Source organism: Anopheles merus, chromosome 3R (assembly GCF_017562075.2).
Source record: "Anopheles merus strain MAF chromosome 3R, AmerM5.1, whole genome shotgun sequence".
Lineage (NCBI taxonomy): Eukaryota > Metazoa > Arthropoda > Insecta > Diptera > Culicidae > Anopheles > Anopheles merus.
The window spans coordinates 13,261,142-13,286,586 of NC_054084.1; the positions used below are offsets into that span (position 1 = coordinate 13,261,142).

The following is a 25,445-nucleotide window of genomic DNA, read 5'->3' on the forward strand; positions in this document are numbered from 1 at the left end:
AATTGGAAAGTAAAAATTAAATTAAAATCAAAAAGTCAAACTGCCGTCTTCTGCCACCCCTCCCACCTCCCCTCAAAAGTCCCACAAAGTTATCTGATGTCCCTGCGATAGTATCGGCCGCTTATAAAATCTTCGCCAACTTGTTTCCGCTACAACTTTCCGATTTCCGACCCTTTCCCGAAACGTCGATAGGGTAAAAAGGGTGAGGGGTTTTTTGCTTTTCTTTTGTCGCTTATCACTTTGTACTTGAGCAAAGAAACCCGGGCAGGCGCTTTAAAATTCGTTGCCTCTAGGCCTGGAAGCCCCCTTACATCTAGGACATTCTTCGCTTTACTATTGCCGGGACCAGAGAGCACAATCTATTAGATGCTGCCAAGCATTGTACGGTGAATGTAGAGCAATATATCTAGGCAACACAGCTTTAACGCGAGAAGATTTGAAGAAGATGTTTTTCCCCCGCTCCCGGGAGCGAAGATACCTTTAAGTGATAAATCAACCAGATCCGCAGCGGCAAATGCCATCCAGTTGGGGACAAACGGAAGGACAGAAATCGACGAGGGGAAATAAGACGTCTCGCTTATCGAGCGACGAGGTTAAAGTCGATCGATCTAGCATTTCGGGAGTTTCCATTTCGGTAGCGCACTGACGATGTATATTACAATAATCTATTTCTAGTCTTACAAAACAAACCCGGGCGGTGTTTGGGATTTTTATTCCTCTTTTCGTACGAATCGTGGCGCTCCCTAGACGATTAAGAAAGCCTAAATGAACAGGTCATCTATTTACAGCGAAGCCGTCCGTGCGTTGAGCGTAATTGTCTTTCCCATCCTCAGTCGCTGTATTGATTTAACGTACCGGAGCGCAAACTAACCACTGGGCCTAACTTGACATTACGCGCGATACATCGTCCGGGAACGACTTTTTTGTACATAATAATATTACAACAAGGGACGAAAGTAAGGACAACTTCTACAGCCACTACGCTTCGTTCGCCCATTCGTTCACCCATTGCGTCTGGCACTATGCGTTCACTCTCGATTTTCACCACTTCCGGGCGTAAACAACTCTACATAATATCACCAAACAACTTACGAATAGGGGATGAGGAGAAAACAAAACAAATGTGGTAACAAACTTATTGGAAATTATTTTTTAGCGCTGGGGCTAAAACGTTAAGGCTAAACAATCACGCTACACGCGCGCTAGCGTGGCGTTTTAGCGCTCGCCATACCGTTCTAATAGTGTCGCACCAGTCCCATCGTGTTCCGCCTTCCGCAATGCCAAAAAAACAGCGCAGAAATGTGCAGATGCTTACATAATTTTGCTATATATCTGTGTGTGTCTCTGTGTTCTTCACACTATCTATGATACTCTTAAACGATATCAATTGCAAAAAAGCAAGGAAACATTTTGCAAAACATGTTACCACTAAACCACTAGGCGCACGCACACCCCCCCACCGAATGGTCCCGTACGGTTTTGGGTGGGTTGCGTGTGTGTGTGTGTGTGCGGAAGCGAACGCCCGGAACGCTTCGCAAAACAAAACCGATAACGAAAGAAAACTTAGCATACATTGCACAACTTGTTTCGCAAAAGTCGATAAACCGAATTTAAGCGCCGGGCTTTGTTTCTATGCGTAGAACTTTTCAATAATGTCCTTGTTCTTTTCCGCCACGACGTTACGTTTGATCTTCAACGTAGGGCCTGCGCGGGTAGGACGGAGATGGAAGAAACAGAGAGAGAGAGAGAAGAAAAGAAAGGAAAAAGTTTTAGTAAAAATAGCTCACTGGGTAGGGTTGGCATTCGGGGACGTACCTAGCTCGCCGCCAGGCACGGAAAAGTCAGACTTCAGTAGGGCAAACTTTTGAATCTTCTGTGCGTTCGAGATGGCTTTCTGGTTGGCACGATCGATTCCTTCCTGGAGTGCTTTCAGCACCTGCGAAAAACGACAAAAGTGACGGAGCTCAATTAATCAATCACATTTTCTGACGCCAGCTCCTAAGAACAGCTGGGTCGAACCAGACACCCAATAGCCCAAAAAAACACGCTACCTTCGGACAGGGACCAGCTGCATGGATCTCGCTCAGCTTGCCGTACTCCACGCCGAGCTCCTTCAGCGCGGCGATCGTTTCCGGCGTCAGTTCGTCCTTCGGCTCGCCGCTGTCGAGGTTCATCTGCGTTTTGAGCGTGATCAGCATGGTCAGGAACTTGCGCTTATCGCCCACCAGGAACGCATTGCTCACGTACGGCAGCTCATTCTTCACGAGATTCTCCACGTGCACCGGCGGGATGTTTTCGCCGCCCGCAGTGATGATAAGTTCCTGTGGCAAGCCAGCAAACAAACAAAAAAGGGAGCGATTAGCAAACAGCAAAACGTTTGAAATACTCGAATCCCCCCCCCCCCCCCTCACATACCTTGATGCGTCCCGTAATGTACATGAAGCCTGCCTCATCCAGATATCCCACATCGCCCGAATGCATCCATCCATCGTCGTCGACGGCTTCGCGCGTTTTGCCCTCCTCGCCAATGTAGCCCATCAGTACGTGGCGGCCCCGCATGCAGATTTCACCGTGCCCTCGCTCGTCCGGTTTGTCGATTTTCGTCTCGCAGCCGCCGAGCGGTTTGCCGATCGTGTCAAAGTTGTAGCTATCGGGTGCGGTGAGCGAGTGCGCACCGGACGTTTCCGACATGCCGAACGCTTCCATGATCGGCAGGTCCAGGCTCATGAAGTACTTTTTCGTCTCGCGGTCCATCGGTGCGGCGGCCGTTGCAAGCGTCAGGCAGCGGCTAAACCCGAGCGCATCCTTCACCTTCGACAGGATGTAGTTCTTCACCAGACGGTACTGCCACGAGTTGGTGGGTTTGCTGTGGATGGAGAGCGAAACGGAGCGTTAACACAATGTTGTAAAACAAAAAAAACTAAAACTATCCCATACGCACCCTTCCATGGCGTCCAGATGGTGCTGCAGCGTTACACTCTTCGCCCAGCCGGCCACCAGCTTCTTGGCCGCCCCGCTCTGGGCACCGATCGCGAGCATCTTCTCCTGGATCTTCTCGTACACGCGCGGCACCGCCAGCATGCGCGTCGGTTTCGCTTCCTGCAGCGTGTGGAGCAGCGTGCCCTTCATCGCATCCTTGTCGGCGAAGTACACGGTGCAGGCAAACTGCAGCGTCAGGAAGATGTCCACCATCTGGGCGGCGACGTGGCTGAGCGGCAGGAAGGACACGAGCACCTCCTCGGCGTACCGTATCTGGTGCAGCCGCTTGCCGATTGCGTACGAGTCCCAGGTGAAGTTATCGTGGCTGAGCATGACACCCTTCGGATTGCCTACCGTACCGGACTGGAGGGAGGGGAAAAAATGGGAAGTGAATTTAGCCATGGTGCTGCACACTTTTCACAGCGTTGGTTCGATCAGGAAAGAGTTTCGCCCTTACCGTGTAAACCAGGCAGCAGCATTGATTGATGGCGATGTTGGCAAGGCGTCTGTTAAACTCTTCCTCCACATCATCAACGTTCATTTCTTCCAGCTCCGACCACTACAATAAAAAGGAAAGAAACGGAAATGGTTAAAGTATTTTATTGCATTAAAATTGTTTTAAAAATAATCTTTTAATTGTGAGTTAAATTGCGGGAGCAGTAAATTAAAGTACCATCCAAGGAATTAAACCATCCCGAACATAGCAAAAGAGCAATTTTGGCCAAATGTCCCGTAACGTAATCACACATCGTTTGCGGTGCGGTTTGTCACCGGGGGAGGGACGGGACATCTTCATCTACCAAACAGAACGAGTTCTCTCCACTCTCATAGCCCGGCAAAGAAGATGGTGGATCGTTAAAAGTGAGAAAAAAAACGAAACCATTTCACCTATTTTCTTCCGACATCGGAAGCTGGCACCCGTGGACCGGTTATGCGCAACCACAGATTGGTGATTCGTGTCCGCAGTCCAGTCACGACCTGGCATGAAGTCATTTTGAGGCGCAATTTTGGTGGGCTTGGTAGAGGGGGGAAAAAATAACGACACCCACCGATGCCTTTTGCCCCCGTTGCCTTTGCCGTTTGTTTGTGCCGGCAGGAAGAAAACGTGTCCTGAAGTGGAAATTGTCTTGTGCAAACACGGCCACACGCGCACGCGTTGCAAGTTCAAGCAATCGCCGTTTTTTTCGTATTCGGCTGGTTTTTTTTTCTTCTCCCTATTTGCCTTCTTTCATTAGCAATTCCCACGAGACAATTGACAACTTCCGCAATGCAATCGATGGTATGGTTAACCCACGAATCCTTTCGATGAAAATCAGGGAGGAAAAGGAGGGAATACAAAAGCCATCTTCTAAAGGGGTAAAGGAACCGGGTTCCCCGTTCTTTAGATACTTTAAAGATTGCTTTGTTTTCCGTGCTTTGTTTCGACATAAGCGAAGTCGTATCGTTATGTGGTATCGCCCCTTTTTATTAGTACCAACAGAATAGAACCCGCATGAGGTGGAAAAGCATGTTCTCGGTCGGTTTATGTGGGGTGAAGTTTTGTCTTCCGTGCAGTGCAGAATCATTTCTACCCATCATCATCTACGCGATTCAAACAAGACTGAAGGGAAGAAGTCGTTATGGCATATTGGGGTCTTGAAGAAAAAGAGGACCTTTAATAACATCATTCGGTACGTGTGTCCAAATAATTCATACGCTTGTTTGCTTCAAAAGGTTTTTTTTTATCCGTTAAATAATATCAATCGATGTTTCTGATGCACATTTTGAGTTATCAGACTCATGCTATCTTTACTATAAAAATGAAAAAGTGGATTATTTTTAATCATTTCTGGGGAAATTTCGGAACCCCAAACCACATTTCCTATCGAATTAATAACGTATGGTGAATGTCGAGTTTGGCTGTTTTCTTCTAAATAAACCTATTATTTGTGTAGTTCCACTTGAATTGGATGGTTTGTGCCATTGGATTAATAATTTCATACGACTATGACTGACGATTACAAGCTTGTTTGTTTTTGCAAGATGTTTAAAATTCAACTGAAACAAAGACACATAACAATATATAATTAGGTAAAAGATAAGTTTTTTTTTTCATAAATAAACATGAAAATTACAAGAATAATAAAAGGGTAAACAACGCCAACTGTACTGCCTGACTGTATAAAATACTTGAATTGATGTTAAATGCATTGGACTTTTATAACCAGAAAAAGTTACCATCATTTGATGGGCAAGGACTATCCACAAGATTCCATGGTACGTCAGCAGCAGAATATGTTCCACCACTTCCAACAAATATGTTTGGAACTCGTTTCAAACTGATGATCTAAATCAGAAATATCCATTTCATTACTAGCATGGGCATACTGCCCCATCTTCCCTTATTGCTCGCAACCGGTATTACCGGCTACAATCTTAAGGATAATCAAAATATTGAGATATAGAGAGAGCGTGTGTTTTGCAAAATGGAAAATGGAAACTTCCTCCCACATTCAAGTGTTATTTTGTCCTTGAACTAGCGCAGCACTCTACAGTGTGATAAATACATACTTCCCTACAAATGCCCACCATGCCGGCTACAAACACGCACACGCAAGGTCCCCAAACATATCAATCATATGCTGAAGAAAATTGACTATTTGTATCCAAACCAACCACCAACCAGCATTCCATCCTTCAAAGGCAGTCGAAAACATCCCTCACCCAACGACATATTCCCCCCTCCCCGAAATCCCATCGTTTGGCCACAAAATTGGAACTTGATTGGATCGGTACAGGTCGTGGAGTTCTACCGCACTAAGAAAACGCCGGTTGCAACGGCTCGTCGTTCGGGGGAGGTCCTGCTACTACTTCCTGCTGCCATGAATTGGTAGCAATTTGCTGTCGAACATGTTTCTCTCTACCGAGCGCGCTGCTCGCTAGCCGTAAAGCGAGAGATGGCGATGGTGTGATTTATTTGGTCCGATTATTTATGATACATTGGGACGCTTTGGTTAGGTCGCGCTGGTAAATGGTAAGGGATCCTTGCGCGTCTCCACAGCTTCCCAGGGGCAAGTGTAGAAGCAGTATGGAACCAAACCAGCAGCCGGGTTGTACACATGGGACGGAAGCCGTTGGAACTGGGGCGTCCGTGTGAAATAATGTTCTCTTCAATGGTAGATTTTTAAGGCGCAGAAATGTTGTGCCTCCACACTGAGGCTGCCGATGATGCTGATGATGATGCGACAATGTTGAGTTTGCAGCAGTTTGAGCAGCACGAGATTTCGCCCTCGCCCTACACCCGGTGGGGCAATCGAAAGTGAAATGACAAGTGAGAATATGTCGAACCGATGTAACCGCCTTCCCCGCCCCAAAGAAAGAACCACATGCCACCGCTGTTGGTGGTGCTGGTCGTGGTGATGATGGCAAGTGAAAGAAGGAATAAAAAGAAACACACACGAACCCCTGTACTTTATCGGCCTTCTTTAAAAGGAAGTAAAATGGGAGAGCGCAAAAGAAAAATCACCTCACACGGTTAGCAACAACATGCTTGACGCATACACGCCCGGCACTGGGGCAAAGAGATCGATGGAGAAGTTGTTGGCGTAAAGGATCCCGTTTATATGACGCCATTATACGGCTGTACGGCGGTACTGCAGATAGTCAAAGTGCGTCGCATCGCAGGTGTCATCATCGTTAATGTTTCGCTTTCCACTTTTCCGCATGGCGTTTCTCACACAGAAACCGTCCGCTTAGGAACGTTAGGCAGGAGAGATGGCTTAGGTTTAACCGTAGCCGGCTTATGGTAGCATGATTAATGATGTTTTAGCTGCAGGTTTTTTTTTCTTTTGCAGCTGCTTTTGAGCTTTTTCGATCCGATCGATGTGATTTTTTTTTTGCTGGTTTTTCCTACCAGTCCAGTGACCCTAGCAACAGGGGGCGCTTAGGTTAACGAAAGGTTAGCGTTTTTCTAATGGTCTTGAAATGAGTTCAGGAAAAGTGATAATTACAAAAAGGTCAAGCAAAAAAGTAACAACAAAAAAAAAGATACTTTAAGGCTGGCGGGAAGCTTACATAACCATATCGTTATCAATTTCAATTTAAAAAATATTCCCTTGATCAAAGAATGACACACTGCGCCCTTCATTCGTTTTCCATTAAATAACACATCATTAAAGAAACTGAAATGAAACCTCCTAACCTTTGCACTGCGAAACCTGCCCACTATTCATTACTTTCAACGGGGAAACAAGAAAAGCACAGTACACGATAGCCCCCCCCACTCATTAAAATGATCCCAATCTGCAATTAGTTAAAGCATTCTTCCCTCCTCCTAAAGCTATTCTGCCCCCTTCTTCTGGTGCCATTTTGCTAATTTCATCCAATTCGCAGCATTTTATGTTTGCTTTTTGCTAATTTCTACACCTTTCAGTGCAGAGCGAACCCCCGCCGGCGGTGTGATGTGCAAATTCGTGCACGGTGCAATTTCGCTTCCGTTGGCCATCCCACGCCCAGCCCGGTACTATTTGCCTGCAGGTTAATACGAAAAAAGACAAAGACCCTCCACGGCACGTTTTGCTAGCGGAATGAATTTTAATGCGGATTTTACCGATTGGATCTCTCATTGCCCGTGCAGTGGGGAGTAAAGCGAGAGCGCGGTGAAAAACAGTGGGCAGAAAAAAAACTTGCTTTCCTCTTTATTTTTTCCGCAACACGCCGATAAAGCAGATGAAAGCTATTATCCATTCTTTTTTCACACGCTACACTCCCGCGGGAAATGGGAGAGAGAGAGAAAGAGAGAGAGAGAAACAGCGGTGGAAATTTCGATATAATTTGATACGAGTTTTTTTGTTGTTGCTCCTCCTAGGATTGTACCCTTTGATATTATGTCCACCAGCTCTCGAAACGTTCTGACACCCCACACACACCACAGGTTGATAATGGAAAATCCAATAATATTCTAATTGAATTGAAAACACCTCACTATCATTTGCGACTCCTTTGCGAAGTAAATATGTGTGTGTGTTTTTTTTTCTCACTGGAAACATACTTATTTTTATTTCAACTACAGTAAGCACATCAAACGATTTGCTGAACGATAGTAGTTCAAATGATCAATCAATATCAAAATTAAAATAGTACAAAATCAAAAAGTTTATGAATTATTGTGCGATACTAAAATATCTTTTCGAACACTGTTTGGTCTAATAGTTTTAAGGAAATATTGAAATATGTTTAATTAATGATAATGTATTTTATCCTTCAAAAGCTAATAAATACCCGCATTCATGGATTGAAGTAGAAGATACTCATACTATGTTGGACATTCGATTTCTTAAGATGTTTCTAGCGTCTGTAATATGCATGCGTATAATATTTTAATAGCTAATAATTAAAACAACTGAATCCAACCATTGTCAAACATAGTAAAATGCATCAATTACACACTAAAGCATGCGAATAGCAACAACAGTGTGGGGAATCTTGAGAAAGTGTGCCTTTTATGTTACAACATTATCCAACACCAGCTTCGGCTAAATGTGCACTAACGCACTAATAAAATAGTGTTTTACAACCCTCTTTTTGAAGCCAATCGAATGGATTTAATGTTAACAGTAGTAATGGAAAAAAATTAAGATTTCGTCAGAATTGATTCCGGCTGGCTCCGAAGTTTTCTAGAATCGATTCCGGATAGTAAATCCGGAATCAGTTGTCGGAATCAGCCCCGGAATTGGTTCTGAAATCAGCTCCGGAATTGGTTCCGGAATCGGCTCCATTGCTGCAGTCAATCCTGATTCAGTTACCGGAGCAAATTGCGATTCCCAGGTCGATTGCGATTCCGGAACCAATCCCGGAATCGGCTGCGGAATCAACTCTGGAATCGGAATCGATTCCAGCATCGGAATCGGCTCCGGAATTGATTCTGAACACGAAATCGGAATCGGGTAGGTCCGATTCCGAGCTCCCACCACTAATTAACAGTGCTTATGAAAAACGAAAACATATCGAAAAAAGGGCATTCGGCTGGATTCCAAACTCGTGCTTAGGTTGTATGTTCGACAGTATTGTAACGATAATTCCTCTAAGATCAAATGTGAAAAATGCCTTTAGACATAGCATATATTGACTAATATTGTTTTGTCCGACTATAAAATCATCTTGTTTAGTACACAAAACCCGTCTTCCTAGGAGATTCTTTGTCAACGACGCATCCAAAACGTCCAAAGATAGGTAGGTATATTCCGTTCTTGAAAATATATTAAATTCCTCCTCAAGTAGGTGACTTTTCGTGCTGATTTGTATTGATTTCTATGATTAAAAAAATACTTTGGTATTATTATTTTTCAACCCAAATCAAGTAGAAATCAGTGAAGCTTAAAAAGTACATCAATTAAGCAAAAACGTTAAACGATAGTTCAACTATAAATTATATTCAATCGATGCCTATGAGCTCGTCAGTGTATTCAGGAAGTGATCAAAGCAACAAAACTACTGTTTGGTTAATGAAAGGAAGGTGCGAGCTATTGCTATTACCCATTGCCTCAATCAATGTTCTATAACACTGATAAAAACACTGATAACACTGATCATGTGCTGTATACACAAAACAACAGCTACAAACAAGCAGTTTTTAAAACGGGAATCGAATTGCTCAAGGGGACAACCGACACGCACATGATAAAACACAGTAACACTTCCATAATTTACAAAAAAAAGATAGACATCCAACTGACTCATTACTCGATTGATCCTAGCGAAAGAGAGAGAGAAAAAGCGAGAGAGCTAACAAAAAGCACCGATCCCGATACGGACCCGAAAGGCCAATTGCAACTGTTGATTTACAAGAGTGCTTGAATTGATATAAAACCATACATACCACCATCACACTACATCGACTACGCGTTTGATGTTTCCCCGTGGCTCAAATGAAGTGAGTGTGCAAAGGGTTGCAAAACCATTGAACGCGCATAAAAGATATCGTGCACGGGACGAAAAAAAATGCCCCTCATAACCCCAATGGCCAATGGTGCTGACTGGTCACTTGAGCCAAAGCATTCGTAAAGCTTGCTGACCAAACCAAACCAAACCAAAGCAACAACAACAAAAAACATCCCCTCAAAAACGTCCCTGTGAATACATGTGCTGCACGTTGATAAGTGAATGTGAAAGAAGAAAAAACGCCACAGGAAACTCAATTTCACTGTGGCGTGTGATGAGGGTACTGAAACTTACACGATAGAAGCCATCCTCCCGCTTGACGTACGGTGCGTACGGTGGCATCGTTTGAATGACGGTTTTCAGGTTCGGCAGGTTCTGACGAATTGAGCAGATTTTCTCCATTTGCTTCGCATCGTCCACCACGACGATCTGGGCCCGGGAGCTTTCCAGCACGTGCTGTACCGATTCGGCCGAGTTGGTCGTGTACACGCCGGTGATGATACCTCTGCAAATAGACACAGGAAAAAAATGTATTAAAAAACGTACCAATGTATGTTTCAGTGTGAACAGTAGCAACAAACACACCAAAAAAGCCCTACTAATGCTTACCCGGCGTGAATGGCCGACAGCTCGGACACGAACCACTCCGGGCTGTTGAACGCCAGCACCGCCACGGTGTGGTGCGGCTCCAGCCCAAGCTTGATAAACACCTTCGCCATATGGTGGACCCGTTCGCGGTACTCGCGATACGTCACGGTTTGCCACTGTTTCTGCGCGTTCCGGAACACCATCGCCGGGTGGTCGGGATGATCGCGCACGGTACGGTTCATCAGGTCCGGCACGGACAGGGGGTCGAGCGAGGCCAACCCTTCCTTGGCGATGCGCAGCTTCACCGGGACGGCCGGATCGGTCGAGGTGTAGCTGTCGGCGGGCAGGATGCGGCCCGTCGGCCCGGCCGGAATCTGTCCATTCTCCTCCTGTCCTGGCATCGTTGTCTAAGCCTGTTGCGGTTGTTTGGGAATCGATCACCTGCTGGCGTGTGACGCAACGCGGCTGCAAAGAAGAAGAAAAAAAATGCAATAATCAGTTAATGAAGCGAAACAGCAGGGACGGATTTCTAAAGCACAATCTAATGCAATACAGCGAGGTTATTAAGGCGATAGCGCAGTACACCATAAAAGGGCCGTTATCTAACGATCGCGCTCAATCGTCGCGATTACAAGCTAATTCGATTGCTCCAATATTTGCATCGTCATGTATCGGGCGAGTGCTGCTGTCACGAGGAAGTGTTGGAGGGCACATATTTGACGTCATTGAATGGTAAAGGGAAAGCGTTGCGAGGAGAAAAACAAATGATTTGACGTTAAAAGTTTAATAACAGCTTATTAGGCGCTACTAGCATGCTTGTTTGTTCTGTTGCTTGATAGATGGCGCTTTAAATTTACAAAACATCTGCTATGCTCATAGTACGATGCAGTACCCATATTAGAGCTTCTCTTTTCAATTGTTTATCGTGCAAAACCCATACCACAACCACGTGTTGCCGTTGACGAGAAGACGTTCGACGCAGAGTACGTGACGTGCATCCTCAAAGAGAAAAAAAGCATGCGACAACTGACATGCGAGCTTGATTGATAACAGGTAATCACCATCAACGTATCAAGGGTATTACATACATGATGATGCGCACCAGATAATCCAACCCCAGAAAGGAAGCGGAAGAAGCGCCATGTTGCACCACGTTGCATTCAAACAATCCACACACACACACACCAGCGCTGTGACACTGAATACTGGGTGGACATGGTCGCCATATAGGACTTTATCTGTTTTTCCAGCCAGAAGTGTTTGCCACTAGACTTCCCAATTTCACTGAGCTCAAAATTCAACAGCACCAAGCAAGTGGTGGCGGCAAAAAGAAAGCATGCAATACCTTCAACACTTCAAACACGCGGACAACGTGGGCGCACAGACAGCAACAGCACACCAACAAACAAAAAAAGCGGGGTAACACAATTCTGGGTTATTGCACAATATTTTGAGCACAGCTTAAGGACAGCTCCAGAAGTGGAGAGGATGCGATGGATGAAACTGATGACTACTGATGGCACACTTCACCGACACCAGAGTGCACGCTGCCGGTTTCGGTTCAAACATCAGTCGCCACAGCCACAGAAACTCGAAAGGCGACTCGAGTACGATGATGATGCATCGTCGATTCGGAACAGGACATAACCAAGACTAATAGTTCTTGTTACACAGTTTGTCATGGGTTTTCTTTTTTCTTTTTGCAGGGAACGGTGGCCAACGATAGATCCTAACCACGCGATATACCGCACTGCCGGTTCAACCCGAAAGTGAACCGAAAACCCCCCTTGAAGCAATCAATGGAGAGGGGTGGGAAGCGAGGTGCCGGTACCGATGGGGCTCTAGAGTACACTCCTGACACACACACATACAGAGAGATTCTCTCAAACACTTTGTCGAAAAATCCCAACCACTCGTACACGAAAATGGGCAAAACACCCCCGAAAAAGCTCCCCCGTTACTCTCCGCCGATACCATCTTGGGCGGTATTTCGCGTTTGATGATAAAATAGGATAAAATGCAGCATATGCAACGCGCTGGTACTGTGCGGTCGTCCAGCAGTCGGCCAATATTTGCACTTGCCATGGTGCGCCACATCACGACCAAAGGAAAGGGCGGGAATGCGGGCTGAGCAGCAGCATCGATGCGCTCCCTGGGGATGCCGGGCCACGATTGTAAAACCGTAAAATCCCTATTTATGAGCACCGACAGATTCTGCAGCACCATTCGGTATGCCCGCACCCGCCTTCGGGGCAAAGCAAGCCGAACTTCGACTTTCGCAAACTTGCTGCTCGACCATTTCTTAGCCACGTTTGAGAGGTCGTGGATTGGATTGGCCGAGGTTGAGGGAGAGAAACCGAAACAACCGAAAACTTTGCCTCCTTAAGGCCATCATCAGACCATACACCATAACCCACCGAAATGGCTGCAATACGTATGGGGTAAGCTGTTTGTGAATAGGAGCAGCACAAGGGCCATAGCAACAGCAGCATCAACAACGTTATCCGTAGCACAAGATGGTGAAGAAGAACAAGAAGAAAAACGAGTTACCAAAATGCTGTAGCACTCGATGGCGTGGCCGGGCCGAAAGTAATGCCCGAGAATACTATCACTTCCGGATGGCACACCATACACCGTATGATGGAAGCTGTAATTTCTTTACTGCACTTTCCATCACAGCTCCATCGGCCGGTGCCTACATGTGCTGATGCAAACCGGCGCACGATAAGTGTCCTCAGGACTATTAGGAATGTTGTGTTTTGGTGTGCATCGTTGCCCATGATGCTACAGCATCGACGAGATGATCTATTTTTATGACTTTGCCGGTACGAAGTAATCTCTCAAAGAATCATCCAACCTCATCAAAGCGAACATCCCTTGAGCGGCAAGGGAAGTCACCATGAGAGAAAGTAAATGTGATGGACGAATCAATCAAACGGAACTGCAGGTATATCGTGCAGAAGCTCGATGCAATTTCGTTGATTGGTAAACATACCAGATAGGCCTATCGCCTATTGATTTAATAAGTTTGTGCAAATGCTAACGTCTCAACCGTAATATTGCATCCCTGGTACGCCTGGAAGTTTTTGGATACATTATTAAAATCAAATGAGTACTCGTTTCTTATATGACTCATTTTAAAATCACTTGTTCTAGGATAGCTAGATGTTTTATCGAGAAACTGCTCCAGGATTTTGCACGAGAAAATTGAACAACATTACATTGATCACACTCTGGAATGAGGATGATGAACCCTACAGTATAATTCAATTCAGAGCCTTGATTTATCACGTACGAACCACGTAAAGTCATCTCACCTTTGAACATTTGAAATTCCCTACTATTAGACAAACTCTCTCACAAAATGATGGAAAAAGATTACTATTATCCATGGGATTCCCAACGATTTTTTCAATGGATTCCAAAAATGATTTGGATTCATGCCTCGGTTTATTGACTTATTGGCATCAATATTTCCAAAAAAGGGAAACACTCAATCAATCGTGTGACAAACCCAACAAAATGCGGGACATAATCTACAGGACATAACCTAAAAACCATATGCAAACCTGTAAAGTACCTCTGGAATATCGGACAAACTTATTTGGACGAACTAACCAGATTAGTGTTGAATTTAACACATCATAAATATTTCAATTAATTGAAGCTTTCCAGTATAATTAACAGGAAATCATCTGGAGAAGAATTCAATTTGAAGAGGAAGAGAAATCGTGCTCTGGGCGAAACTTCTGGCTGATAAGAAAATTTCTGATTTATAATAATGCATATAGTGAACACAGTTTATTCAGCCTTGTAAACAACAAACAGTGAACATTAGGGTGCACTACCATTGCCATTGTCTTAGGATCCAGTATCCATATGTTTCCGCCTATGAACCTACTTTCAGCCAACACCGATAGCATATCGGCCAAATTTCACACATCATTCAAGCAGCCAAAAATAAAATCATGCCCTCCCGCTTGCTCACTCGTGCCATTCGGGATATTTCTTCCCGTGTCCGCTTCCCGTGACGTTATTTCCCGGTTTGCGATAACGCAATCGCAAACCCAACGGACTGCACTGCACTCTCAATCGGCAATTGAATTGTATTAATTTCACCCGTTTAATCGATTGATTGGCCAACCATTTGGCAGCTGCCTGGTGCTGCCTGCGGCTCCATCTTCCCATCAGCTGTTGCACCTGCTCGGCTGGCAACCGAAGGTACGCATATCTGCTTCGCACAGAAATGGACAGTGCAATTTAAGCAATCTCATCCCGCGCAACCAAGCCCCTCGATAAGAGCACTCGATAAGCGATTTCGGTGGGGAGTGGGCGCATGCAGCTGGCGACACCCGGTGAAGCTCGAAGCTATTTTTGTACAGCAAATCATTTGAATTCTATCGCTACATATCAACAACCACCATCATTCCCGCTTTTTATTGGGTGGATTTGCACGTATATGCTGCAGGATTTATGGTACGATGCTGGTGCTACGAACGAGAGCTGTGTATCCCCTCTCTCAAGCTCACGCAACCACGCAAAGATGGCTAAACTCATGTTGCACGCAGCCAGCACGCATTAAAGCCGTTTACTTGATGCAGCTAGCGAAGCGGCAAACATGGATTCTTCCCACCTGCGGGTAATACACATTTCATATGCAAACAGGCATCATCATTTGGTGTGCCGTGTATTTAATTCCATTTTTATCACCGGTAGCAGCACCAACGCCTGGAGCACGGGAGCGTATTTTGTGCAAACACTTCCGCAAAGATAATATTAATCCTTGAACACGGTAGTGACGGCCGGGCAGTGGCTGGTCAATGCATTATAGAGCTATACAAATTAATCACCGAACCAACGGACGATTCCGGAATGCATTTTATTGGTTAATCAGGGGATATGCATGGCTATCATCGTTAGCAGTTTTTAGTTTACGAGCAAAATTAAATAATCTTTATTTTTTTATAATATAATTATGAATTAGTATTCCAGATTATACTTAACATTGTTTCAACGATCAGCTGATCATCGTGTACTTTTTGTCTGGTACAAAGCTTCTTTTTATTTCAAATGAACTCTCTTTGGATGGTCTACTTCCTCATATGAAATGCCTTCAACGTATGAAACAAAGCGTCGCCCCACGATGACTTGACAATGTCGAATGAAAAAGGCAATCACAATTCCAACACGCACACTGCTTTGGTAATTGGGAAATCCGTCAACAATCGCTGCTCTTCTACCTTCGACGTAGACAAGGTACTCGCATGTTCCCTCCGCTGTACGCTTATCAATGCCTGATGACGGGCCAAGGTGTTGCAACAATCCAGTAGCACCCGTAAAATGCGTGCCACTAATCAAAACATTAATGCTCAGTGTGTACAAGTGTGTACAATGCTCTAAACGCGTATCCAAAATTGGTGAGCAGCAATAGCAGTAGCAGCACCACCACCGCCACCGTCGTGCTCCAATGTCCAATGACAATCCCGATAACACAATCGCTGACAGGTTTAATACCCCTCATTAACGATAATCAACAGCGGAACTAGCTTAATTGAACTGTTTACTATTGGAGTTCGATTTCCAATAGGAAGTGTTTAGGATCCAGTTATTAATACTGGAAAAATGACTTAATCCTACATCCATGGATAAGATGATCGTACAAAACGAGCACACACACACACACAATCATACATAGAAAAGGCACACCATATATCATCGTATAGCAACAAAAATGCACCATAAAGCACACAATTTGAGTGGTCACTATCAGAGATCACCGGACCTTGAACTTTGCTCTTTTGACTGCTGATCGGACGGGAGGGAGAGAGATGTTACCAGTTTACGTAACAGTTTGTGCGATAGTACTTCATCTCCCTGCAGCTCCGTGTTACTCTGAATGTACAGGCGCTATCGAGCCTAAAGCGAGATAAGGTAGTATCTCCAGTATGAGCCTGCTGGCCCTTTTTGACTTCCATCACACACCAATATGTTTTGCTGATTGAGAAACATCAGCTGAAAAATTGTTACAACTCATAGTCGTCATTTATTGAGATATTCTGAGATGTTCTTTGGCGTCTTCCAAGATGACGATACTTTAAAATCACCAACTCATCCGAAAGTGTAGAAATTATTATTTTTTACTGTTGTACACAGGATCGATGAAAACATCTGAACGCTTCTCAAACGTTGCCATTAAAACGTGCAACAGTCTCCAAAATCGGTCCAAAAACGATATCTCAATTTATCAAACATAAAGATCCAAAGCATTTACCCCATGATGGTGCAACTATCACATCAATTATTTCGCCCAGAAATCATAACCCCTCACTCGTCCCGATGCGTTTAGCCGGTGACTGAACTCCAATGGTCACAAACTCTCCTCCGCCTTTCGAACACGTATGCAACCTCCTGGTGAACGTCACAAAACTCACCAGAAACCAAAAAAAAACCCACTGAATACTACGCCAACCACACCAAACTACAGCCAAATCGCACCACTTTCACCGTTCACCTGCGATCTCCGAGCACGCTACGCCAGAACTGAGCACCGGTCACGGTTCGATCTCGCCACGAAACCACCAGTGCCAGCCTCTGATCCCGATCCCGAAATGCCTGTCGAAACGGGTAATCTAATCATCAATTGCTGGTTCCGCGTCCTCCTCGACCTTCCCGTGCCATGGGAGCGGGTGGGGTAAATGAGACGAGGTACACTGATACCGATGGCAGCTCGAGCCTCGGCACCTTGTTGCATCGTAGCGTGCGCGCCGGTCCAAAAATATGCCACCGATGACGTTTCATTACGTTCATATGGGAACCCTACGCGAGCGACACGTTGTACACGTAGTATAGAAGTTAGTTTTTTGGACACATTCCAAGATTATCAAACCAACTAAAATGCAGTTTAAACAACTAACTTGCATAAGCTCACTTCAACTGTTACTGACTATGCGTTTCGTTGATGTTGAGCCCCCACAAGCGACACGTAGCACAACAACTTCTTCTGAGTCTAGCGATTTGGAGCCATATAACGGTAACTCTGCCATATCTTACATTATATTACTTTCAAAATATTATTCGAAATCACTAACTCACTAAACTGAGCTCAAAATAGCGACCCTAACCGGTAATACACCATGCCTAAAGCGCCTTTTCATCGTCAACACTGAACACAATCTATCACAGTGCTGGTTCTACCGTACTACCGCCGTTCGATGGCGCTTGCTGATAAAAGGACCATTGCCGGGCCATGCCAAACCCCCCAATACCACCGTTCAACAACGTGCAACAACCTATCGCTGCACCGGTTCGCGGCCTGATAACGCATACATGTCGGCGGCGGTTTAGGAATGAAAACGCTTCTTGCCCGTCGTGCCTCTGGGCTGGCCGGGAAAGTGGTTATTTTTACCCGCCCATGGGGTCAAACATGGATGCGTCCTGGAGCAGACATCACCTCCCGGATGCTTTTGTCGGGGTTGGGGGACTTTTTTTGTGACCAAGTTGTTTTTATGGGACGGTATTTAAAAATATAAACGAGTTGGAAAGACAACTGATAATCGAAGCCTGGAGGAAACTCTAGAAGTTTTTTTTCCGTCCCCTAATCTACAAAACGCCCTTTGTACCTCTACTACGGCCAGTATTGTATGCGTTCTAAGTAATTGATTTGGGAATGAAAACAGAACGTGCCACATTCAACTGATTAGCTCTCATTTTAGGAAAGGTCATTGTATTTTGGTTAATTTATTTTAGTTTGTTTCCATGCGGTGATCTACTTTAGGGGAATTTAACATTTTTATTTTATTATTTACCATTTGTTTTTGAAGAACATTTACAAACAATGCAACATTCATAGCTTTAGATAGATCTATTATTTACGAATGAAATTTTAATTTCCTATACAACCTCACATACAAAAAATCAGAAATTCAGAATTCATCAAATTACGAGAGCCATCATGCCATTAAAAACTAAACAGAGCTAAAAACCAAAGTTTTAACTATATCTGATGAATCTGATGATGATGATGATGATGCTAGAAATCTCGCAACTCCTAAAAAGAATAATTCAGAATCATGATTATTCAAAGATTACTGATTCGTCATAATAAACACATAAATATTTATGGTTCAGAATCATGAACTCTCAAAAATGTATGATTCAGAATCATAAAGATTCACTCGTTTCTGGTACAAAATCCAGAATGCTCAAAACTTTGATCCAGAATGCTTTGAGTCGATCAGATACATTAATGAAATGGTGATTCACTTGTAATTCATTTGAATTAAAGTTATGTTGTAATAAAATTATTTTATTTTTCATTTCCTATCTTCCTATCTATTTCGACCTATCTTTCATAATATACATCTGTCGGTTCGATCCGAAGCTTCCAGGTGGAGCCATCCGCAAGGTCGACCCGAAAACTACAAGTTCCGGGAGGTGCAAGAAATCATAAGCGACTCCGACCCGTTGGTGCAGCGAGTTCGGGTCGGATCGGATCAAGGTAGGTTCAATAGCCGTTGCGAACTCGCTGCACTAGCGGGTCGTAGTCACTTAGGTTTTCTTGCACCTACTGATCATTCGGGTCGACCCAAACTCGGTACACGCACGAGTCGGATTGGATTCCGACTCCGAGCTAGAGCACCCGCTGCACCCACGGGACGGAATCGATTCTGACTGGCTAGCACCCGACTCTGGGTCGGGTCGTGAATTGAATCATATGACCCACCACTACTCCACGCTGCTTTGATACCGATCGGCAATCTACGATCGGGTCTTATCGCCTTACTGTACTTCCAATTACGTCAGCCAACAACTCAAACTCATTGATCGCCCATCGTACAGCAATATATCGACGCCGTTCGTGCTTCGTGTCTCCCGAAACCCCGCCAAACACGTTGTTTTTTTTTACCCAACTCCTTACCCGGTTATGATAATAACCGTACCAGATAATAAATCAATACCACTACGCATGCAAGCAACCCTGCACTATCGCGCGAAGGGTAAAGATAATTCTAATCGCTCCAACAACCATTCGCCGATGGGTCCCCTATCTTTCCCCTCGGGTTGTTAATAAGCTGTTACGACTGGGAATTGAATTTATGGTGGTGTCTTTCAACAAAAAAAAACCAAATCTTCTCTCCGAGCGTGTGTGATACCGAGTCGATAATACAGCATTTTCTCGAACGTAAAACAAACAAACAAACAAATCATTGTACAGACCGCATATTATTCGGATTCCCAAAAAATACAGCAACAAAACCTAACTTCGAAGGGGACTGGGTGTGAGGAGAAATAAAATGTACAACACCGTACGCAAGAAAGTCTTAATCACACTGTGCCGGAACGGAACGAATCATCATGTAACACATCTCTTCCTGCTGCTCTAGTTCGATGATGGTTGCTCTCCGCCACGGCAAAGGTTAGGAGAGATTAGAAAGCAATCACTTGTTTCCCCCTCGACCCGAGCACTTATCTGTAAAACAGCAAAACAATTCTGTTGCTCGCAATGAGGCCGAGATCCACATACCACTTGAACTTGACTCAACTAAGGGGCAGCTCGATTGCAGTTTGTGACCGACCGTTTGATTCGCTAGTGTGACCTCAGCGCCGTTTTGCATGTCATTTATGGGGTAGCTTTTTTATCAAGCGTATGAAGTGGAATCGTCACACCATGCCATCGGAACGCAAACAAATATTTTGGTTTATTGTTTTGTTGTCGTCACGCCACTACGCACATCACCCTATATGCAGCTGAGGCGGTGATAGGAATCATCCGATGATTGGAATGTCTCATTGGTCATAACTGTTATCTTTGCCGAACAATGGTTGACACTATCGTGCGAAGAGAGGGCACGGCTTCAGTGGGTAATTGTTGCTTTGCAACAGCAAAACACGGCCAATTATCTCTTGGCACGTGCTTGCCGATGAGTGCATTTGATAAATATAATTTAAAATGTATGCTCATATGAAATAGGAAAAGAATTTTTTACCATGAAAAGCAACAACGAATGTGCAGTAATTTATAAGATCTTAAATATATTTTGCTTCAATTGCGTAATCCTCAATTGAGGAATACATGAAGAACATGTAACATTTTAATAACACATGATCTCTAAACACCGTATTTGTCGAAAAGTTATGCATGATAATTTCAAGACTCACAAACCCCAGTTCTGTTAAGGATGTAAAGCCTAACCTCCAATTAACATGTAATACATCCTTCATCTATACCGGCCATGGATCTTGTACTCTGTCTTTATTGTTTCTAAAACGCATCGCAGCAAATCCATACTGATCATGAGCGTATCATGTCCGGATTGGACTTAATCCCGAACCATTCAAGGAACTGCAACGGTTCCCAAACTCTTAACGGCCCTGGAACTGATCCCTGAACCAATACCGTTTTTGAAACAGATCCTAAGCCCAGAACAGCTTTAATAAAGCACCGTAGAAATTTAGCAAGTTAAGTACCCAATCGAAAAAAATCCCAGCTCCGCTATCGATTTGTGGAAGTAGTGCCATCTGTTAGCTAATAGCATCACTAAGAAAATGATGCCCATAATTCTACAAAAGTACTAGGCGTCTCCGTCTAGGGGGGAAATGGGAACAAAATGAGCGAAGTGGATAAAACAGGAGATAGAACAACAGTAAAACAAATTATCTATACAATATTTAAACCCCGCTAAGTAATGTTTTATTGTGCTATAATTAGTCATGGGTCGCAGTTTAACGATTAACTGCTTACCTTAACTTAACCTTGGTCAAATGCCTCGTATGGCCTCCTCCGGCACCCTCTCATATTAATTAGTCATAGATAGCCATTAGATCAACATTTTTTGCGTGAAATAGAAAGAACACAAAAGACAAAAAAAAGAACCACTTTTGATTTATTTAAAAAAAAACACAAAAAATGGATACAAATGCATGCAAAAGTAGTTAGTTTGTTACAAGCTAAAGATGGATTAAACCCTAAACTTCAAGGACTTTCTAGGGCGTTTGGCTAATTTTTTTTATGTTTAACATTTATAAATATCGTCTTTGTTGCATCGAGACTTTGTTGCATCGAGTCGATATCTATGCACCATCCCGAACACTTAGGTCTAGAGAAACTCTACGGCTCGCTCAACCCCGTTCCAGTGCTGGTCGGTCTGACCCTATGTTCCGCATGTCGGCTGCCTTCAACACTGTCTCGGATTGCTTCGACTTCGACATCTCAACTCAGTGCTTCAAGGAACGTCTCCGGCTTTTGCCGTGGCCGCAGTGAATTGCAATGCAAATCTTGTTTTTGCTATGTATTTTTTTATTGAACTGTTACATCTTAATTAGGCCATACGGCCCGTTAAACATTAAATAAATAATAATAATAATAATTCGTCTCTTACTCTTATAACCTTATACCTAACCTGTAAACCTTTTGTAAACGTGCACATAATTTTTCTAATTTGCAATCAAATCAAAGGGAAGAGTTCCATATTTGTATGCCCTGAATAATGTAGTATCGTCTTGGTTAATCAATTTAAGTTCAATGGTAAGGCGCGTATAAATTAAAAAAATAATTGATAAAATACAGTAATACTTTTAAACAATACCTAAAATACACATTTTTGTTGAAATTTACTCATGTATGTTTTTCCACATGGTTCGAAGTATGAAAAAGGAACGCAAACTTGTTACCCACCACAATGTGTGGGACTTTCCTATAGTGCATCAGCAGAGTGGAGTTTCATTGCACTTGTGTAAACCACGCCACACAATGTTAGCAACATTGTTGTTGTTGTTTTTTACCGTTAAAATAAAACCACATGCGCCGGTCCGGAGCACGTTTTCAAGCGTCGTTCCGTTATTTCTATGTCATAATCTTCATGAATTATCTCCTTGCAAATCCAATAAAATGGACCAAATGTCTCATTTCAACAGGGCATAACATTGGCACACAAATGTGTGTTTAATTAGTGGACAAAACGAGCAAAATTAAACCAAAACCCAGCGGATTTTTTCGAGGTCGTTGGCCACAGCCACACACAATCTCGCTTAAACCCGGCGAGCCCCTACAATTGCCCTTCCGGAAGAAAGTAAAAAAAAAGTATAGAATCAAATGTGACGAAAGCGGAGAGAGGAATAAAACAAATTAACCGGAAAACAATTGATAAGAAAATCATCGCCGTAGATCGTTAGCTACGCGACAAAACATGTGTGTTGCAAACGGATGCTTTTTTTGTTTTTTTTGTTGCTTCCCCCATTTGATGATCACCAAATTTGCTAAAATACTAGACCTTTGGACGACGGCTCTTGTGGGCGCTCGTGATTTTGGACAAGCAGCACCAACGTGGTCATTACCATTAGCAAACATTTACCATACACACACAAAAAACACGCACTTCACCCCACTTGGTGCGTGTGGATATTTTACGCTATAGGCAGTAGCAGTAGCAACTGATCCTCCACGCTCAGTAGGCATCTATTGACCTTCGGTTCTCTCTTCTAAATGGTCTCTCTCTCTCTCTCTCTCTCTCCCTCTCTATCTCTCTCTCATCCTACGGAGGGATTTCTCGATCTCGTCTCTCGTAGCAACCTGCGCCGAGCACGCGTTAGATACCTGTGCCTGCCTAGACAATGCGATAAACAAGAGCCCAAAAATGGTTCCCTTCCCCCCCCCCCCCCCCTGGTTCGGTTGGCACAGTTTTGAGCGACTGAACTCTTTCACTCACTCCTTCTAACGTCTACGAACCGCAAGCCCTACCATACCAGTAGCACAACAAAAGCCTTACCTGTTCTTCTCTGCGTGTATGGCGCGAGCTACGACCTCGTGGCCTTCGCGCGTTGACGCTGCAGGCACGCGGCTTCAAATAGCTTTCGCGGGCAAGGCGATATTTTTATTGTGATACAGCGATTCGCGTTTGAGGAACCACACGATTAGAAACACAAACTGTTTAAGGGACGATCAGCAGACACATTCACACACACACACTGTGGTTGGTTCAAATGCTTCAAATGTAGAAAACACGATAAACCCTCTCGGTGGCTGAACAATAAAACACACAACAAACTCACAAACGACGCCGGGGCAGTCCCGTACAAACACTACTGCGATCGGCAACAACACACGCGTTGCCGCCTTCGAAAAAACCCGCCAAAGCCGACTACGACGACGACGACGACGACGACGGTACGAACTGTGTGTGTGCGTTGTGGGATGCGCGAAACGACTAAGCGAAGTACGACGATGGTTGGGTCATTTCGACACTGCGACACCACCGGGACTGCCGGCTTCTTCCATCAAAACTAGTAAGGGTATTTTTTATTACTGTTGTTCCTCTTCTAATCGCGCGACTCTTTTCCTTCGCTCCGCAGCACACAATCCTAGTTGTCTCATCGGATGCTGTGTTGTCTCGTTCCCGTTTCGCGTGTGTTCGTTTGTGTAGTTTTGTTTTTTGTTTCTACTTCTACACGCACTTCAGCACAGTTTGAGCAAACACTTCCCCCCATGTGTACGTATCTGGTCGAGTCGTGTAAAAAAAAAAACAAAAATGATGACGTCATGACTTCACGCTATAATCGAAGCTTAAGCGCACTGTCCTAAGGGCTAATTGTTAGACGCAGGAAAAAAAAAACATAGCCGCGTGGATAAGTTAATCGTCATCGGCCCGAACGTCGTCAACCTTACAATCTGCTGACTAACACCTGCACCGATCGTGCGATTTGTGATCCATCGTACGACCGCGAAGGCTATCGATTTACTATAATGATGTTTTTGTGTAAGTGGTAGCGGGGGGAGGAAGGGGGGGGCGGTTGTAGAAGATGCAGTTGTAGCAACAAAACAAAACATTCCCTCCCCGGACCGTTCACTCGTCCACGACCACGACAAACCAAATGCGGTTTTTTTAAGGGCAATTTCGTGCCCCACCGTTATGCTGACCGAGCACCTTTTTTGACGACCTTTTTGACACACGTGTAGTACGGTTGCCATAAGCAACGACACGTTAGCCGTGGCTGCATATGGCTTTGGGTGCATTTTTATCGTCTCTTGATATGGTGGTTGCGGCAGGTTGTGGAGCTGGACAATTACTGCCCCGGCGTCTGAACGTGTGCAATCGATAGAGAAGTTACGATGGAATGTCTTCCTGCTTCCTAGAATGCGCTAAAAGAATATTGTGTAGGAGTAAAAACTTAAGTAAATAAATTAAAGCAATAGAGGGCCCGGACATATGAAAATGTCGCGACAACATTTCTACAAAAAAAATACTGTGACAAACTAAAAACCCCTATATATATAAATATAACATGCTTTCGAGAGTTATTATTAATAAGTACCACGCAGTCGGATAGTCATCAAATCCTTTGCTTAGGGCGACGGTCCATACGAGGCTTGAACCCAGGACGGGCAAGTTGCTAAGTCTTCCGAGTTAACGATTATACTGCAGGTATTGGAGGATTTACAGTGTTGGAGACCCTAGGCGGTAAGAATTGTTGAGGCCTTCTGTACATGATTACCTGTGAGTACCCGGAATCCGTTGTGGATAATGTAACATTTCAACTTAAATTTTGTTGCTGCCGGTGGGGGGGAGGTGCTTAGGGTTCGTCTAGTACGGGGCCCTCCTTGCTAATACAGTGCCATATTCTATGAACTGTCATAGATGCTGGACTAAAGATTACTACTGAAATAAAGTAGACTCGATAGTTCCATGACTAAGATAGATGCTGGTACTATTTTTGGATCCAAATTAAAAAGCTAGCAGTATCGGGGCCTGCAATGGGGGCAGGATCTGTTTCAAGACCGATATGGAATCTTAATCAGTTCAAGGACCGGTATGTGTCTGGGATCAGTTCCATTGCCGGTAGGTACTGGTTTTCAGTATCAGTATGAGGTTAGGATCATTTCCAGGATCGTTATGGGTTCAGTGTAAGTTCTGGTATAGATTCGGGATCAATTCCAGGACCTGCATAGAGTAAAGACCAATTGCAGG

General features: G+C 44.2%; 1 protein-coding gene across 4 annotated transcripts; it reads right to left on the reverse strand.

The window, feature by feature from the left end:
* Window positions 1-672: 672 nt before the first annotated feature.
* LOC121595771 (very long-chain-fatty-acid--CoA ligase bubblegum) lies at window positions 673-23,711 on the reverse strand. 4 transcript variants are annotated; one of them, XM_041919979.1, is made up of 9 exons: window positions 23,250-23,711; window positions 10,507-10,950; window positions 10,192-10,402; window positions 3,437-3,538; window positions 2,942-3,342; window positions 2,416-2,866; window positions 2,052-2,321; window positions 1,816-1,936; window positions 673-1,704 (listed from the first exon to the last, which is right to left on the reverse strand). In XM_041919979.1, the coding sequence occupies exons 2-9, from the start codon at window positions 10,884-10,886 to the stop codon at window positions 1,631-1,633; spliced, it is 2,010 nt and encodes a 669-aa protein (XP_041775913.1). In that variant the 5' UTR covers window positions 10,887-10,950; window positions 23,250-23,711; the 3' UTR covers window positions 673-1,630. The 4 variants fall into 4 exon arrangements, with proteins under 4 accessions (XP_041775913.1, XP_041775915.1, XP_041775912.1 ...); XM_041919981.1 differs by lacking the exon at window positions 23,250-23,711 and adding an exon at window positions 17,578-17,676; XM_041919978.1 differs by lacking the exon at window positions 23,250-23,711 and adding an exon at window positions 16,917-17,052.
* Window positions 23,712-25,445: the final 1,734 nt, after the last annotated feature.